The sequence below is a fragment of the Carlito syrichta genome, unplaced genomic scaffold, assembly GCF_000164805.1.
Source record: "Carlito syrichta isolate Samal-C Ts95f unplaced genomic scaffold, Tarsius_syrichta-2.0.1 Scaffold314626, whole genome shotgun sequence".
NCBI classification, from domain to species: Eukaryota; Metazoa; Chordata; class Mammalia; order Primates; family Tarsiidae; genus Carlito; species Carlito syrichta.
Genome location: NW_007258722.1, coordinates 88455 through 104327, shown reverse-complemented (window position 1 = coordinate 104327; position 15873 = coordinate 88455). Strand labels below are relative to the sequence as shown.

General features: G+C 48.7%; 1 protein-coding gene across 3 annotated transcripts in view; it reads right to left on the bottom strand.

Moving 5' to 3' along the window:
* Positions 1–677: 677 nt before the first annotated feature.
* SLC13A3 (solute carrier family 13 member 3) overlaps positions 678–15873 on the bottom strand; it is a 50463-nt gene continuing 35267 nt past the window's right edge. For all 3 annotated transcript variants that reach the window (XM_008071691.2, XM_021719403.1, XM_021719404.1), the window contains 3 exons: positions 5536–5697; positions 2641–2778; positions 678–1164 (listed from right to left, as the gene is read on the bottom strand). In XM_008071691.2, coding sequence (XP_008069882.1) covers positions 988–1164; positions 2641–2778; positions 5536–5697 — 477 coding nt within the window. In that variant the 3' untranslated portion in view covers positions 678–987. The remainder of the gene's footprint in view (positions 1165–2640; positions 2779–5535; positions 5698–15873) is intronic.

Below are 15873 nucleotides of genomic sequence, written 5' to 3'. Positions count from 1 at the left end.
GGGATGACATATTGCCTGCCTGGAACGTTTCACCCTGACGTTTTACAAGGCCCTGATTTATCTTTTGACTTTTCTCTCACCCCTGAAAAACGTGGCCTGTGCTAATTAAACAAGCTTACCACTTAAGGTGGGGGTGGGGAGGTAAAAGTCAGCTGTCTGGATTACCCTGTGGCCACAGAGGCCCCCGAGATCCTGGCTGGAGGGGCCATAAGTCATCTGTAGGAGGCCAGAGCCCAGGCCTAGTCTGACCCCAGAATTATGGCCAGATGGAGTCAAATTAAACAAGAGAATCCTAAACTCTTGGGTGGAGATGTCAGCTGGGACTTCTAGAACTCCCCCGGCATGCTTAGGAGCCCAGGGAGACAGCAAGGTGGTTCTGCACGGTCCCATGTCCTTAGGAAGTCGTCTCTCCCTCTGCTCCATCTCCAGGGGTTGAAAATAATCTCTGGCTACTGGGTCTCAGTCGGGGTCATATTCAAACAGCTGGTGCAGAATGGGTACCAACCGAGCAAAGCATACACCAGTTGTGAAAGGCTGGAACACCTGGACTGGAACACTGCAGCCCAGGCACGTGATCCTTAAAGACAAGATGGTTTCTCCAGAGTGTCACCTAAAATAGTCACTGGGGTCTGATGTCAGCTGTGTCCATGGGGTCGATGGCCTCCCATCCCGATATGCCATTCTAGATTAGCTCATTGTTGTTGAAATTGAGCTTTATTGCATCCTAACCATATCACAGCTCACAGATAAAGGGGCTGGTTTCTCAGGCAGCAGATCTGGGAGATATCTGGGCCTGAACTACATGAAAGAGAGAGAAAGTGTACTAGATAATGAGCCTAAGGACCCAAGTGGACCACTGGAGGTCACCCTTGCTCGCTGCATATAGGATTATGGAGAATTGTTTGATTGTCCTGTAGGGTCCTAGCAGCAGGTGATGGTGACAGCCCTCTGAGAGGGCCCAGCCAAAAGGGAATCCCCCGGAGGGACTCAGGGGTTTTGAAATGTGTCGTTGACCAAGGTGGGTGGCAGTGCCGTGACATTGGCTGAGTGAACATCAGCCCAGTCCGGGAAGGTGCCCAGCTGGAAGATGGTCTGTGCCCAGGTATTCATGGCCAAACTGAGCAGTAGGACGCCCATCAGGTTCATCAGGAGGCCTGTCCGCACCTGAAATAGAGCCCAGACTGAGGGAGGGGTCAGCACTGGACCCGTCATGCAGATGGGAAAAACCAGGTTCAGAGCAGGAAGTCATTTGCCCGAGATCCCAGAGCCGGGAGGTGATGGAGCCAGGACCCAAACCCAGGTTGGTCAATGCCCATGACCCATCTGTCTTTACCCTGCCCCAGGCTGTTCCTCAAGAGCTGTAAATGTCCCCTCCATTGAAGGATTTCTAGGGTCCAGGCACTATGCTGTGCCGCAGTCATAGAGCTACCTTATCTAACCCAGAAAGCAACCTTACAAAGGTGACTATAGTTACTCCCCATTTTCCAGAAAAGGAAAAGCGTCCCAGAGAAGTTGAGGCCTCGCTCTGTTGTCCAGACTGAAGTGCAGTGGCATGACCACGGCTCAGCACAGCCTCAACTCCCTGGGCTCAAGAGAACCTTCGGCCTCAGCCTCCTGAGTAGCTGGGACTACAGGTATGCACCACCACACCCTGCTAGTTTTTGCCTTTTGTAGACATGAGGTCTCACTATGTTGTCCGGGCTGGTCTCTTACTCCTGGGCTCAAGCAATTCTCTTGCCTTGGTCTGCCAAAGTGCCAGGGTTATAAGTGTGAGCCACTGCGACATCATTTGTTAAAAATCTGTTGAACTTTTTCACTGTCTCCATCGACAGAAAACACCCTCCTTGGAAGCAGATTTTGGGTCTTTCTAACTCTGCTGCGCCTCTAGTGGCTGGAGCATAGAATGCACTCAGCAAACACGTGCAATGAACAAATGAATGAGCAACTGTCTCTCTCCATCTCCCTTTGTCTGGTCTCTCCTCTGTTTGCTCTGTGTGTCTCTTTCCGCCTCTCTCTCTCACTCTTTCCCTCTCTCTCTCCATTTATCTAGCTGGGATCTCGTGCCTGCATCGTGAATCAGTTAAACTGATCGCTCTTCTTGGTGGCCAGCTCCAGAAGGCTGGTTTACGTTCCTGAGTGCCCACGGTACAAATGCCCCAGACAGCCCATGGAGAGGGCAGAGGCTGCAGGAGGCAGGGGCAGGGCGGGAGGAGGTGGTTCAGCAAGGAGCTTCCAGGAGAGGGAACACATCACCAGTGAAAGCTGATGGGTTCCCGTCAATGCCACAACCTCAGCTTCTGCCCACCGGGCTGACTGGGCATGGAGGCCCACTCCTGAGTCCCAAAGATTCCAGGCACAAAGCACTTGGCCAAGTAGCAGGAAGAGAGAGCAGTGCCCAGAGAGAGGGACATGTCCCTGAAGCAAACTTTGAAAAGTAGCCATAAAGGCATGCCCTCCGAAACTGTCTAAGCACGAGAGCCATCCCAGCATCTGCTGAAATGTAGACCCTGGGCCCCACACAGAAAGACCTATTCAGAGGCTGGGCATGGGGCCTCAGGAGTTCCGCCTGGTGACCTTGCCCTCCACCGGGTGCCACACCTCCCCCTCCCCCGACCTCTGCTAGGATGTGCCCGGACTCACCATGTCTTTGACCAGCAAGTGTCCAGAGGCGAAGGCAATCGAGTTGGGGGGCGTTGAGACTGGGAGCATGAAGGCATAGGAGCAGCCCACTGTGCCAGGAATCATCAGATAGAGGGGGTGCACTCTCAGGCGGATGGCCTGGGCCCAGGGGCAGTGTGGTTGGGGGGTGGAAGAGACCAGGACAGAGACGAATGCAGAGAAAGCACAAGAGATAGAGACAGTTGGAAAGAGAGAAACATAAAGATGCGGAGACAGATGGGCAGAGTGACAGAGAACAGACAGATGAGGTAAACAGAGAAACGCAGTCAGAAAGGCAAACGCACAAGCAGAGGTGGACACAAGCAGGCAAGAAGAGAAGCGGGTCAAGAGAGGGATGGGGAGAACATTCCCGAGTTAGTGACATTTCGGGGCCATGCTGCAGTTTCATCGGGGACAGACTGGGGCCATCCATCTAGAATATTCCTTCTCCCAGGTGAGAGTGCGTCAGAACTACCTGGAGGGCTTGTTAAACCCCAGATGGCCACCCACCACCTCCCCACAACCCCAGGTTGCTGACTCGGCAGGTCAGGGATGGGACTCAGGCACCTACATTTCTAATCAGCTCCCTGGGTGGTGTCGATGCTTCTGACCCAGGGACCAGGCTGAGAACCTGGTCTCTAAAACAACTCCCTTGCTTGCTCCTGCCTCGGCCAAACAATCCCGACAGTTGGCCACTGGCACCTTTAGTTGGGGGGGGTCTCACTGGATTTCAGAGATACCAGAATAGCACCTGTTGGTGAGATTTCCCAGATTCCTAAAACTGTGCGGCTCGAGCTTGTCTATGGGCTGGCCTCAGCCCGCCGGCCACCAGCTTGTCACCTCCCACTTTCCACTCACTCTGGTCACTTCTCTGGCATTTTATTCGAGATGGGATGTTTTGGCCTCTCTGGGAGATTTTTGCAACCTAAGCCCTATGCATTTTCTCAAAAAGTTCTGAAATTACCCCCTTGTGTGCAAGATGTTTTGATTTCTATGATAAGCAAAATGCACGAGAATTCGTCCTCTGCAAATGTCTTTTCTTTTTTCTTTTTTTGAGTTGGAGTCTCACGTTGTTGCCCAGGCTGGAGTGCAGCGGCATGCTCATGGCCACCCCTGCATTGACCTGCTGGGCTCCAGCAATCCTTCCACCTCAGCCTTCCAAGTAGCTGGAACTACAGGCACACGCTACCACTCCCAGCTAATTTTTTTATTTATTGTAGAGACGAGGTCTCGCCAAGTTGCCCAGGCTGGTCTGGAACCCATGGGCTCAGGCAGTCCACTCGCCTCAGCCTCCCAAACTGCTGGGATTACAGGCTGAGCCACCGAGCCCAGCCTGCAAATGTCTTTTCTAGCAAAAGCTGCCCCGGCCCCTCACAGACCTGATTGAGTTCTGTGCTCCCTCCCTTCCCCCATAGCACCCACAGTACCCCCATTTCTTTCAATTGCCAGGCCCTTCAGATCCTGAGAAAGGGTTTGGTTAGACCTCGTGACACTCAACGAGGGTCTGGCATCTCTCGCTCCACACTGCTGTAAAGTGGCAAGTCACTTTGGAGGACAGTCTTCTCATAGCTAACGAAACTTCGAATTCATATGCTCTTTGATCCAGGAATCTCGGTTATAGGAATTTCTCTAGGTGCAACCAAAGATACACAGACAAGCCCCAGGCGAGGCAGCACTATCGGAAATAGCAAGCCAGGAAACACCTATATGCTCATTAAAAAGAGACTCCTTAAACATATTGACAAATGTCCATTTATAATGGAATATTCTCCAGTCATTGAAAAATAACGCTGTGGATATCTGTGTGCTTATACAGTGTGATCTCCATTATAAATTGATACATAGAATAAGCAAACAACAACCCCAAACAAGGGGTGTGTATAGTTGTGCTGGGGCATCACCATTTGCGTGCAAAGCATTCACTTGCGACACTGATTTATTCTTATTCGTTTGCGATTATATTAAGATAATCATATGGTCTGGTCTCCTTTAATGTATTTAAATATAAAATGATGACAGTTTCCTTTTTAAAGTTCCAGGTTTTTATACTCCCTTATCATGGTAGGTTGCTCTTTTCATATAATTCTGGGTTCACTTTGCTATTTGTATCTCTGTTGATAGGTGCGACTGACTGTGGTTTCCTCTTCCTTGGGCCTCCTTACCTGGCCTTGGTGTTAGGGTTTTGCTAATCTTGTGTGTGGACTGAGTGGCTATGTCTATTTCTCTGTGCTCATGATCAGCTGGGGAGAGGAGAACTGGAAGCTGCCTGTTACCTAGGAAACCATCTTAGGCCAGTGGCTCTCAACTGGGTGGGGGGAATGATTTGCCTCCAGGGGACATGTGGCAAGGCCTGCAGACATTTTAGATTGTCACAGTTTAGGGAGGTGCTACTGGCCTCACCTGAGAAGAGGCCAGGGATCCGGCTAACCACCCTGCAGTGCACGGGACAGTCCCCATACCAGAGAACTAGCCAGCACAGATGCCAACAGGGCTGCCAACCCTGCCCTAGAGGGAGGTGCCAGCTTTGCCCACCATTAGGATTTCTCCTAGGGTTATTTGTCTGCTCAGATTTTCTATTTCTCAATCCAAATTTAGTTATTTACATGTTTTAGAAAACTCTCCGTGTCACTATGGGTTAATTTCTCCAAAAGAGGGAATTGGGGCATTTTGAAAATATTTACTCTGTGCATGCATTTCATGAAGAGAAAAAAAACCCCAGGATTTTAACCAATTGTTCTGTGGCTCTGACATATTTGTGCATTTTGGAAGCAAGCAATGGCACTTTCATCCCCCAACAAAGCTCCCTCTGTCAGGGGGTGGATTTCTGGCCCTGTGCTGGGGGAGGGGCGTATCCCCCTTCCCCAGAGGGACCCTCACCAGCTCCGCCAGGACCGGCAGGAAGATGATGATGGTGGCCGTGTTGCTGGCAAACTCGGTGAAGAAGGCAATGACGATGGTGATGAGTAGCACGGCTAGTTCAGGGGGCACGCTCTCCAGGGGGTGCAGCTGCCCGCCGATCCACGCAGACAGCCCCGACTCCTGCAGGGGGGAGCACATCCCTTCACACCCTGGCTCACCCCCTGCTCCCACCCCAAGAGAGGGCTGGGATGGAGCTCAGCAGTGACAATCACACCCATTCCCAGGGGGGCGAGGGGGCTGAGGGGCAGAGAGGGCAAGCCATGTGCCCAGGGTCACACATCCGAGCCAAGGGTACACGCTGGAGCCAGCATCCTCTCTGAGTCTCGACTTTCTCTCCACTCCATATGCTGCAGGCTGGGGCCCAAGCCCCTGGTCCCCAATAATCCAGCTGGTTCTAGTACTCCAAGCCCCAATTTGAGTAGGGGCAGGAATCAAATTGGACTCTCCTTGGAACATTTTCTCATTCCTTCAATGATAGTTATTAATTAACAAAATATTTACTTCTGTAGATTACAGAGGGTGCCAAGAAATGTATATCCATTTTAAGAAAGGAAAAAACTATTAAAATTCTGATATCCAATATATATACTAATAACAAAAGATGAATACAAGTCATGTTTGACTCCTGCAATTACATGAGGTGCTCAAAGTGGCTACCATCAGCTATCCAGACACTTCTAATTATGGTGAGCATCTCTTAAAATGTGTATACATTTTTTTCGGCACCCCCCAGTATTCATTATTGTTATAATTATTTACTAACATTAATATGTATCAAATATATTATATATGCAAGATTTACAGTGTATCATGTATAATATAAAACATGTATCAGTTATATATCAAATGCAACAGTCATGGAATTATCAATAATAAATATTTTTCTTATCAAGAATAAGGATGATTTTTATAATGATAATATGGACACTAACATCTTATCCATATCATTGTCACAGAATTATGATTACTGAGGTTTTATGAGGGCCAGATACCTGTAGGCATTACCTTGTTCACTCCTGCCAGCTGTCCTGTAAGGTAAATTTGTTATCTGTCCCTGGTTTGCCAAGGAAGACTGGAGCCCGGGAAGGATTTGTGACTTGCTCAAGGTCCCCCGAAGTAGTGGCTGAGACACACATTCACCTCCAGAAGCTCGTGTGATTCTGCAACACGCCCAGCAGCCAGCACTGTCCTCTGGACACATGTCTGTCATCTCTAGTCTTAACTAAGAGCAATGTCCAGCACTGACCACAATCCTCCAGAACAGAGAAGGGGGGAAGAAGTTCCCCAGATGCCACCCTCCCTCCCATGCTGCAGGATTACTGGGGCGTTCTCTCTGCTGACTTCTCCAGAAGTTATTCTATTTACCAGTATGTAATATAAACTAAAAATAAAATCCTAAGTGTCCCCCTGACTGAAAGGATCCCCCCACCGTGCCAAGAGAACCCCAGAAAAAAAACATAAAACTTAGTACCCAGCCAAGATGGAACAGGAGGCCAGACACACTTTGTTACACTCCTTCCTTTTTACAGTTTAGCCCAACAACTGCCCAGGTTCTTGCTAAAATAGAGATCGTAAGGCCAACTGACAGAACAGATTGTTTGTGGCAATAAGACACCAAATTTCAAACAGGATCTAAGGTTGTGCCAGTCAAGGATTAAGTAACACACCACTAGAAGAATAAATGTATGTTCTAACTGCCACAAGGTTTTCTTTTTCTCTGGCAGCTAAATTGGCATCGGTCTTGAGATAAGCAATATTAAAACAGTGACAGCTCAAACAGCTCACAGACACTGACTAACTGACCCCTGTCCTACCAGCCATAACTACTACTTTGATTAAAATAAGAGACTGATGTCAGTAACTTTCTCCAGATACGAAGACCACCGACATGGACTGGTTCTGGCCAGTTTGCAGAGACTGCACACTTGAGTGTCTTTGTGTCCTGAAAAAACCTTTTGATACATAAAGCCTACTTGTAATATGTTTAAATGTTAAGTCTCCATCCCAAGGTGAGCACGTTACATGCATGGTTGTCTAATGTGCATGTGTCGGGTCCATTTTCATGAATAGTCATGGCTCCTCCGGGAACCATGACTATATATATGTTTAGCCAACCTGTTCAGTATAAAGCTCCTACCCCGACCCCTCCTCTTCTGCAGAGCCTGTCTCTGGTCTTGACTGCAGACATACTTCCCAGCCTGTGAGATGGTCACCTTGCAGGCTGTAACTCCTTATGAGGAATAAAGTCTTCTCCTTTTTCCACATTTATAAATTGTGCTTGTTTTAAGTTAACAACAATATGTATACTGGTCCCCCGCCCAGCTCTGTCCTCTCACCATCAAATGTACCCTTAAGGCTGGGTGCAGTGGCTCACACATGTAATTCCAGCATTTTGAGAGGCCAAGGCAGGAGGATTGCTTGAGCCCAGGGGTTCCAGACCAGCCTTGGCAACATAGCGAAACCTCATCTCTACAAAAAAAAAAATTTAAAAATTAGCTGGTATGGTGGTGCATGCCTGTAGTCCCAGCTACTTGGGAGGCTAAGGAGGGAGGATCGCCTGAGCCCACTAGGTCGAGACTGCAGTGAACAGTGATCATACCACTTTGCATAGCAGTATTGCAGCCTAGTGACAGAGTGAGAGCCCGACTCAAAACAAAAAAATTTTATCTTTAAAGAACAGATCCAATCACAAAGCGGCAAAGCTGAGGATGTCAAATTGTGCTCCATGCTACCCTCTGGTGGTACCAAGCAGCAAGATCAAGATAGCACTGCCATGGACCACCCTACAGGGTGTTTACTGAACAAAGATTAACAAAGCTGTAGGTTTAGGAGCTGATCAAGGGCAGAGTTGGATTCGTTTCCTAACACTTGGACTCAAGCTATAGCCTTCGACTATAGCCCGTTTATCAATCCAGCGCCCCCTGGCACCAACCAACACATGCTATTTACCAAAGAAATTATACATTTTCTTTTATGTTTAATAGAAACTCCCTTATTCAGACTTAAAATTTCATAATTGATACTAGAATAAAGCATACAGATTTTTACACAGATAAAATAACACATTTGCCCCTATCATTAGACTTAAAAGTAAAAAGTAATTTTCCCCAAAAGAATTCTTATAGAATGAAGGTGTTTCTCTCCCACCTGCACTGCTTGTCTGATGGCCTGTCAAGGATGGGGTGGGACAGAGTCGAGAACATAGCCCCTCTCCTGGCCCAGAGAGTGCCGCAGGGAAAAAATGGGACCACTGGTTTTTCCCATAGGCCACAGCTCTGGCAAAGAGACCTACCCGACCGACTGCAGAGAGGTGGTGGAGAGGGGGAATATTAATGACTTGGGTGAGTGAGACGCCAAGAGCCTCCCTGCAGCCCAGCCTCCGGGTGACAGGCTCCCCGCCAGGTCTCATCAGACATGCGGGCCTCCCCAGCTCCTGCTCTGGAGGGAAGTCTGGCCATTTCATGAGAGAGGAAACCTCCGCTGCCTGGGGCTCTTGGGGACACTAGGGGAACATCACCTGCCCTCTCCCATTTTCCTAGGAATTGGAAGCACCGTTTCCTTGGAAACACACAGCCCCACAGTGTTCCCAGGGACTCCAGGGACCAGCAAAAGCCAAAGCCAGAGAGAGTGTGGCTGGAAGGTGAGGAGACAGGGTTCTGGAGTCAGGCTGAGCTTGCTTCTCAGCTGGGTCCTTTCTAGCTGCGTGATCCCAGACAAGTCACCTGACCTCTCTCAGCCTCAGTTTCCTTTTCTGTAAACAAAGGACAATAATAGTGCCTGCCCCAGAGGGTTATTGTTGGGAGAAAGGGAGCTAATCTATAGAGAGTCTAGAAAAGTGCCTGGGCATGTGGGAAGTGCCCAGCGCATGCCAGCTATGATTAGCAGCATCAAGTCACAAGATGCCAGAAGCACTGGAGGCATCCAATGAGGTGGTTGTCAAACTGTGATCCTTAGGGATCCCAAAGGTGACCAGAGGTACCCAAGGCCAGCTTGCAGGATGGGAGGAGAGAGACTGAGCTGACAGGGTGATGTTCCCTTCCACCTCCTCCTTTCCTACTTAACCATGTCTTCTCTTCTTGATGTTTTTCATGTATAGTAGGGTCGTATCTTATGAGGAGGGTAGTATGGTAAAGGTTCAATGTCCAAAGTTAGAGCCAGACTCTTCTGTGGCCAAAAACACCCTTGAAAATCTCTTAAAAGGCTCATAAAATGCAGTAGACTCAGCTGTGTGGATGTAATTTTGGATGATAATTCTTAGGTAGAGAGTCCAATGAATTTGGTTAAAGGAAGGCAAAGAGAAAAGGTTTTATGCACACACGTGAACATTCAAACCGCTGTACCATATCGCGCTGTGTGAGCTTGGGCAAATTAATGAATATCTCTGTTCCTTGATTTCTTTTAAGAGATTGCAGTAAGGATGATGTGAATACACATAAAAACACACCCTGAACATATAAGCACTGGATCTGATTTATCATTATTTATTGAGTTTAACACACACCATATGGTGCTTACTGTGTGCTGGACATCCTGCTAAGTACTTTGCTAATATGAATTTATTTAATCTTCATAACAGCCTCTCGAATCAGGTAATACAAATGCACCTTGGCTTACAATGTGGTCATGGCCCAATAGACCCGTTGTTAATTGAGAATATCAAAGTCAAAACTGCATTTTTTTTTTTAGTTGGGGTCTCACTCTGTTGCCCAGGCTGAGTGCAGTGGCACGATCACGGCTCACTGCAACCTCCACCTCTGGGCTCAGGTGATCCTTCCATCTCAGTCTCCTGAGTAACTGGGACTACAGGCACGCACCGTCATACCTCACTATTTTGTATTTTTGGTAGAGGGGAGATCTTGCTGTGTTTCCCAGGCTGGTCTCAAACTTCTGGGCTCAAGCAATCCTCCCACCTTGGCCTCCTAAAGTGCTGGAATGACAGGCACATGCCACTGCGCCTGGCCGAAAATGCATTTAATATACCTAGCCTCTTGTTCAAGACCTAGCGTAGCCTGAAACATGCCCAGAGCACTTACATCAGCCTACAGCTGGGCAGAATCATCTCACACAAAGCCAGCTTTATGATAAGCTGTTGACTATCTCATGTCATGTCTGGACTACTGTACTGAAAGCAAAAAACAGAACAGTCATAACGGTTGTTCACCCTCATGACTGGGGGCTGCCTGGCCTCCCAAGAGACTATCATACTGCATATCACCAGCCCAGGAAAAGATGAAAATTCTGGCCAGGCGCGGTGGTTCATGCCTGTAATCCCAGCACTTTAGGAGGCCAAGGTGGGAGGATTCTTGAGCCAAGGAATTTGAGGCCATTATGGGCAACATAGTGAGACCTCATCTCTATTTAAAAAAAGAAAAATAAATCAAAATTCCGAGTATCATGTCTACTGAATGCATCTCGCTTTTATTCCATTGTAAAGTCAAAGAATCATAAGTCGCACCATCATTAAGTCAGGAGCCACCTGTACAATTATCCCCATCTTATGGTTGGAGAGACTGAGGCACAAAGAGGTTAAGTGGTTTGTCCAAATAAGAGAAGTGACATGCCTTAGTGATTCTGAGCTCAGAATCTGAATCTGAACCATATCATTAGGCTGTCTATCCAATACAGTGATACTAATAATAATGAAGATGACATTTCTAGGAGAACACACGTCTCTCTTTGCCTGCAGAGTTGCCCCACTCTGTCTTAAATCAAGCTTCTATAACTCAGTGTACTTGCAGACACGTTTGTTGAGGCAACAGAATAAGATGAATCTTTCACACATGAGATAGTAAAATAATAATAGCAGTAGCAGTAGTGAAGGTGAGTGAGGCTCCTGGCTGAGCACCTGGAATGCATCCCTTCACTTCCAGGAAGACATTTTGCCATCAGTCCTCACAAGAGACCATCTCACAGTCCACGTCAACAAATGTGACGAGCACCATGTTGCACCGGGACTCTTCTAGATGCCTGAACAGTGGACGGTAAGACAGAGACGGTCCCTGTCCTCACGGAGTTTCCATTCTAGTAGGAGAGACAACCGACAAATGAACACGCGTGGGATTGTTTGGGGTAGATGTGGTCGAAAGGAGATAGGCAGGTGTGGGAGAGGCAGATGGAGGGGGTGAGGGCTGCTCAAGGTGTGGGGGCCTGGAAGGGTGTCTCTGAGGAGCTGAGACCTGAAGAGTGAGGACTCAGGAAGACTGTTCGACAGGGGAAAGGTGGATGCAAAGGTCCTGGGGTGCACGTGAGCTTGATGTGGCTGAGGAAGGAACCAAGGGAACCAGAGGGGAGTCAGGATCACAGAGGGGTAAGCGCCAATGCTGGGGAGGTGGGTGGGGCCCTGCGTGTGCAGCCTTGTGTGTTGGCCAGGGAAGGCTTGGACTTGAGTTTGCATCTGTGAAAGTCATAACCCACATGGTCTTGCAGCAGGAGAAACTGCAGTGAGGACCCTAAATGGGTTTAAGTGATTTGCACAAGCTCTGAGTAAATACAACCCTGTACTTCCAGCCTTTTGGAACCAGCAAGGGGAGGCTGCCCCCACCCAGGCTCACCCCAGATCCCATCTGGGAAACTCCAAGTCTGGCAAAGGCTCGGGGCAGGGGCCAGGAGCCCGATGTGCCATGAGCATTCTGGTCACTCCTGGGCCAGGCTGGGGAGGGGATAGCACCAGCAGGGGCAGCTCTACACAAAGCCCTGTTGAACAAAAACTCTCGCCCGGCTGCCCAGGGCTGGGCTAAGAGCCAGGCTGGCCTCCCAGCATGCTCAGCAGCTCTGCCACCCAGCCCCCACTGAAAGCCGGGTACCTCTGGGATGCGAGGCATCCCATCCATTCCCTGCCTCAGGGCCAGGCTGGGTTCAGGTCCCCATGGTAAATGGCACCCATTCGCTGAGTTGCTCAGGCCACAGATTCCTACCTCACCTTTGATTTTGATTTTTCTTTTCTTCATTCTCCAGCCACAATGACCAATTGTGCTGGACTTTGTTCTGATTTCTCTACATAGATGGCCTCATTCAATAACTGTGACAACTCTACCAGGTGGGTGTCATTGTTATTCTCCTTTAACTGATGAGAAAACGGAGGCTCAGTGGTAACTTGAGAAAGGTCACACACCTAAGAAGCAGAAGCTCTGTGATTCCAGCCCAGATGGTATGTTTCCATTGCATGCCTCTTCACGACCTGGAGAACATGTCGCTTCCTTCAGGAAGCCTTTCCTAATACACCCCCAGTAGGAAGAAGTAGAATGGAAAGTTAGAAGAGTTCAAATCCTAGCATTGCTGTCAATGAGCTGTGTTACCTAGAATCACTTAACCTCTCTGGGTCTCAGGACGCCTAAAATGGGAACAAATAATGGGACTCCTGCTCATCTACCTTTTCGTTCCCTTTGAAGTCTGTATCACTGTACATGTGTGTTTTTGTTGTTGTTTTTATGAGACAGGATCTTGCTCTGTTGTCCAGGCCAGAGTGCAGTGGCACAATCATAGCTCAGTGCAGCTTCAAGCTTCTATGCTCAAGTGATGCTCCTGCCTCAGCCTCCCGAGTAGCTGGGACTACAAGTGTGTGCCACCACACCTGGCCTATTTAAAAATTTTTTTTTGTAGCAACAAGGTCTCACTATGTTGTTGCCCAGGCTGGTCCCAAACTCCTGGCCTCAAGTGATCCTCCTACCTCAGCCTCCCAAAGCATTGGGATTATAGGGGTGAGATACCACATCTGGTCTATCTTTCTATGAATAAAATAAAATGCATTTTATAAAAGAGATGACCTGTGCAGAGAGCCTACATGTGCCACTCAGATCACGTTCAGTGGAGATCTTGCTGCCCTGGCCCAGGGAGTGCATTGGCTGACTTAGACTGCAGAGCCGCCTCACCCAGGCTTACACCCACTCCTGGGGACACTTGTGTCTAGACTGCTGGATGGATGCTGTGATACAGAGGGCTGGCTGCCTCCCATCAGCCGGGCCTTTTTTGAAGGGCCATCCCAGCCAGGCTCAGAGGCTTATGTCTGTAATTCCAGCACTTTGGGAGGGTGAGGCAAGAGGATTACTTGAGCCCAGGGGTTTAAGAACAACGTGGGCAACTTGGCAAAACTTTGTCTCTACAATAAATCAAAAAATTAGCTGGCTGGTGGCACATGCCTGTAGTTCCAGCTACTTGGAAGGCTGAGGCGGAAGGGTCACCTGAACCCAGCAGGTCGAGGCTGCCGTGGTTGTGAGCATGCCACTGCACTCCAGCCTGGGCAACAGAGTGAGACTCCAACTCAAAAAAAAAAAACATAAATAAAATAAAATAAAAATGAAGGGTCATCCCAGCTCTGGAGCTCCTGGGATTGAGTCTACCCCCAGCTGTGTCCTCTCCTGCGTCCTTCCTGCTGCTTCCACAGGGTGACACCAAGGGAGCAGGCTAACAAAGCTGCTGTTTGCTAATCCCCACCCTGGAGCTTGCTTCCTGGCAGCCCAGCCTGTGGGAACTGCAGCTGGAGGATCTCCTGAGCACATGTGCACGCAGTTCCTGGCACTTCTTATCGACTGTGCATTGGCCCAGTTATCCGCGTCTCTAATTCCTTCCAACAACCCTGTAGAGTAGGAACTTTGAGCCTCCACTCATGGATGGGAAAAAGTAGAACCAGAGAAGTCAAGGAACCTGCCCAAAGTACCCCAGCAGGGAACCGTAGAGTTGGACACTGAATCTGGGTACAGAGATTCCCAAGCCTGGACCTCTGACCTGCACACGTGGTGAATAGGTATCCTGCACTGTAACTATTGGAAACTGAAAATGAGCTCAAGAGATAGAGCTGCAGTGAGCTATGATTGTGCCACCGCACTTTAGCTTGGGCAACAGAGCAAGATTCCATCTTTAAAAAAAAGAATTAAGAAGAGAAAGCAATATGAGAAGTAACTTCAGCTTCTTTTGCCTTAACTCCAGATATTGACCCTGATTGCTTGTGGCTTTGAACACCGCGTCCACGAGGCATTTAGGGGCAAGGCTCAGCCTCACGATACCACTCCACCCTCCTCTGGCTACGCAAACATAGGCGAGCTACTTCGCCTCTCTTTGCTTCCATTTCCTTGTCCTGAAAATGGGGACAGCAGTCGTATCTACTTCGGTGGCGCTAATGAAGACTCACTGAGTCTCGATCGTCCCACACGCTCCTGAAGAGGCTGCTCACAGATGTTCACAAGGACTTCATGCAGTGCCTGGCCTGTGCAGAATTCTCTAGAGTGAACAATTAGGAGGCTGGACTCTGAAATCAGGGTAGAGCGCTGAGCCCCAGCTCCTACACAGAGTTCTGTTGTATGACTCTAGGAGAAGAGCTTAATTTTCCAGGCCTCAGTTTTCCTGCCTGTAAAATGGAGATTAAGACATTACCTGGCTTGCGGTGTGGGTGTGAGGACTGATTGAGAAAACGCATGATGCTCTGTGTTGGACATGGGTTCGCATAGCCTCTGAGCAGGGCCTGCTGACCCTGAGAGTGGGCACTCCTGGGAGTTCTGCACTCTCTGTGCCTCACTTGCCCTGCCCTAGTCCCAGCCCTGACTTCTGAGCCCACAAAGCCCTCTGGAAAAACATTTGCAATATTAATGAATTAATTAATATTGCTAGGTAGCAGTCATATCATAATGGTTAAGAGCACAGACTCTAGAGCCAAACTGCCTGGATTCTAATCCTGATCCCACAGCTGTGTTACGTGAGGCAAGTTACTTTACCTCTCTGTGCCTTTAGTTCCTTATCTATAGAATGGGAATAATAATGGTATCTACCTATCTCAGCTTTGCTGAGAGGTTTAAATGAACTAATACGTGTCAAGCATTTTTTAAAATTTTATTTATTTTTTATTATTACTATTTGAGCCAGAGTCTCACTCTGTCACCAAGGCTGGAGTGTAGTGGCATGCTCACGACCACCACAGCCTCAACCTGCTGGGCTCAGGTGATCCTTTTGCCTCAGCCTTCCAAGTAACTGGAACCACAGGTATGTGCCACCACACCTGGCTAATTTTTTTGTTTGTTGCAGAGATGAGCTCTCGCCATGTTGCTCAGGCTGGTCTTGAACCTCTGAGCTCAAGAAATTCTCTTGCATTTGCCTCCCAAAGTGCTGGGATTACAGGTGTGAAGCAGCAGCCTCGACCTGCAGGGCTCCAGCGATCCTTCCGCCTCAGCCTTCTGAGTAACCGGAATTACAGGCACGTACTACCATGCCCGGCTGATTTTTTTTTTTATTGTAGAGATGAGGTCTCGCCAATTTGCCCAGGCGGGTCTCGAATCCACGGGTTCAGGTAATCCACTCACCTCAGCCTCC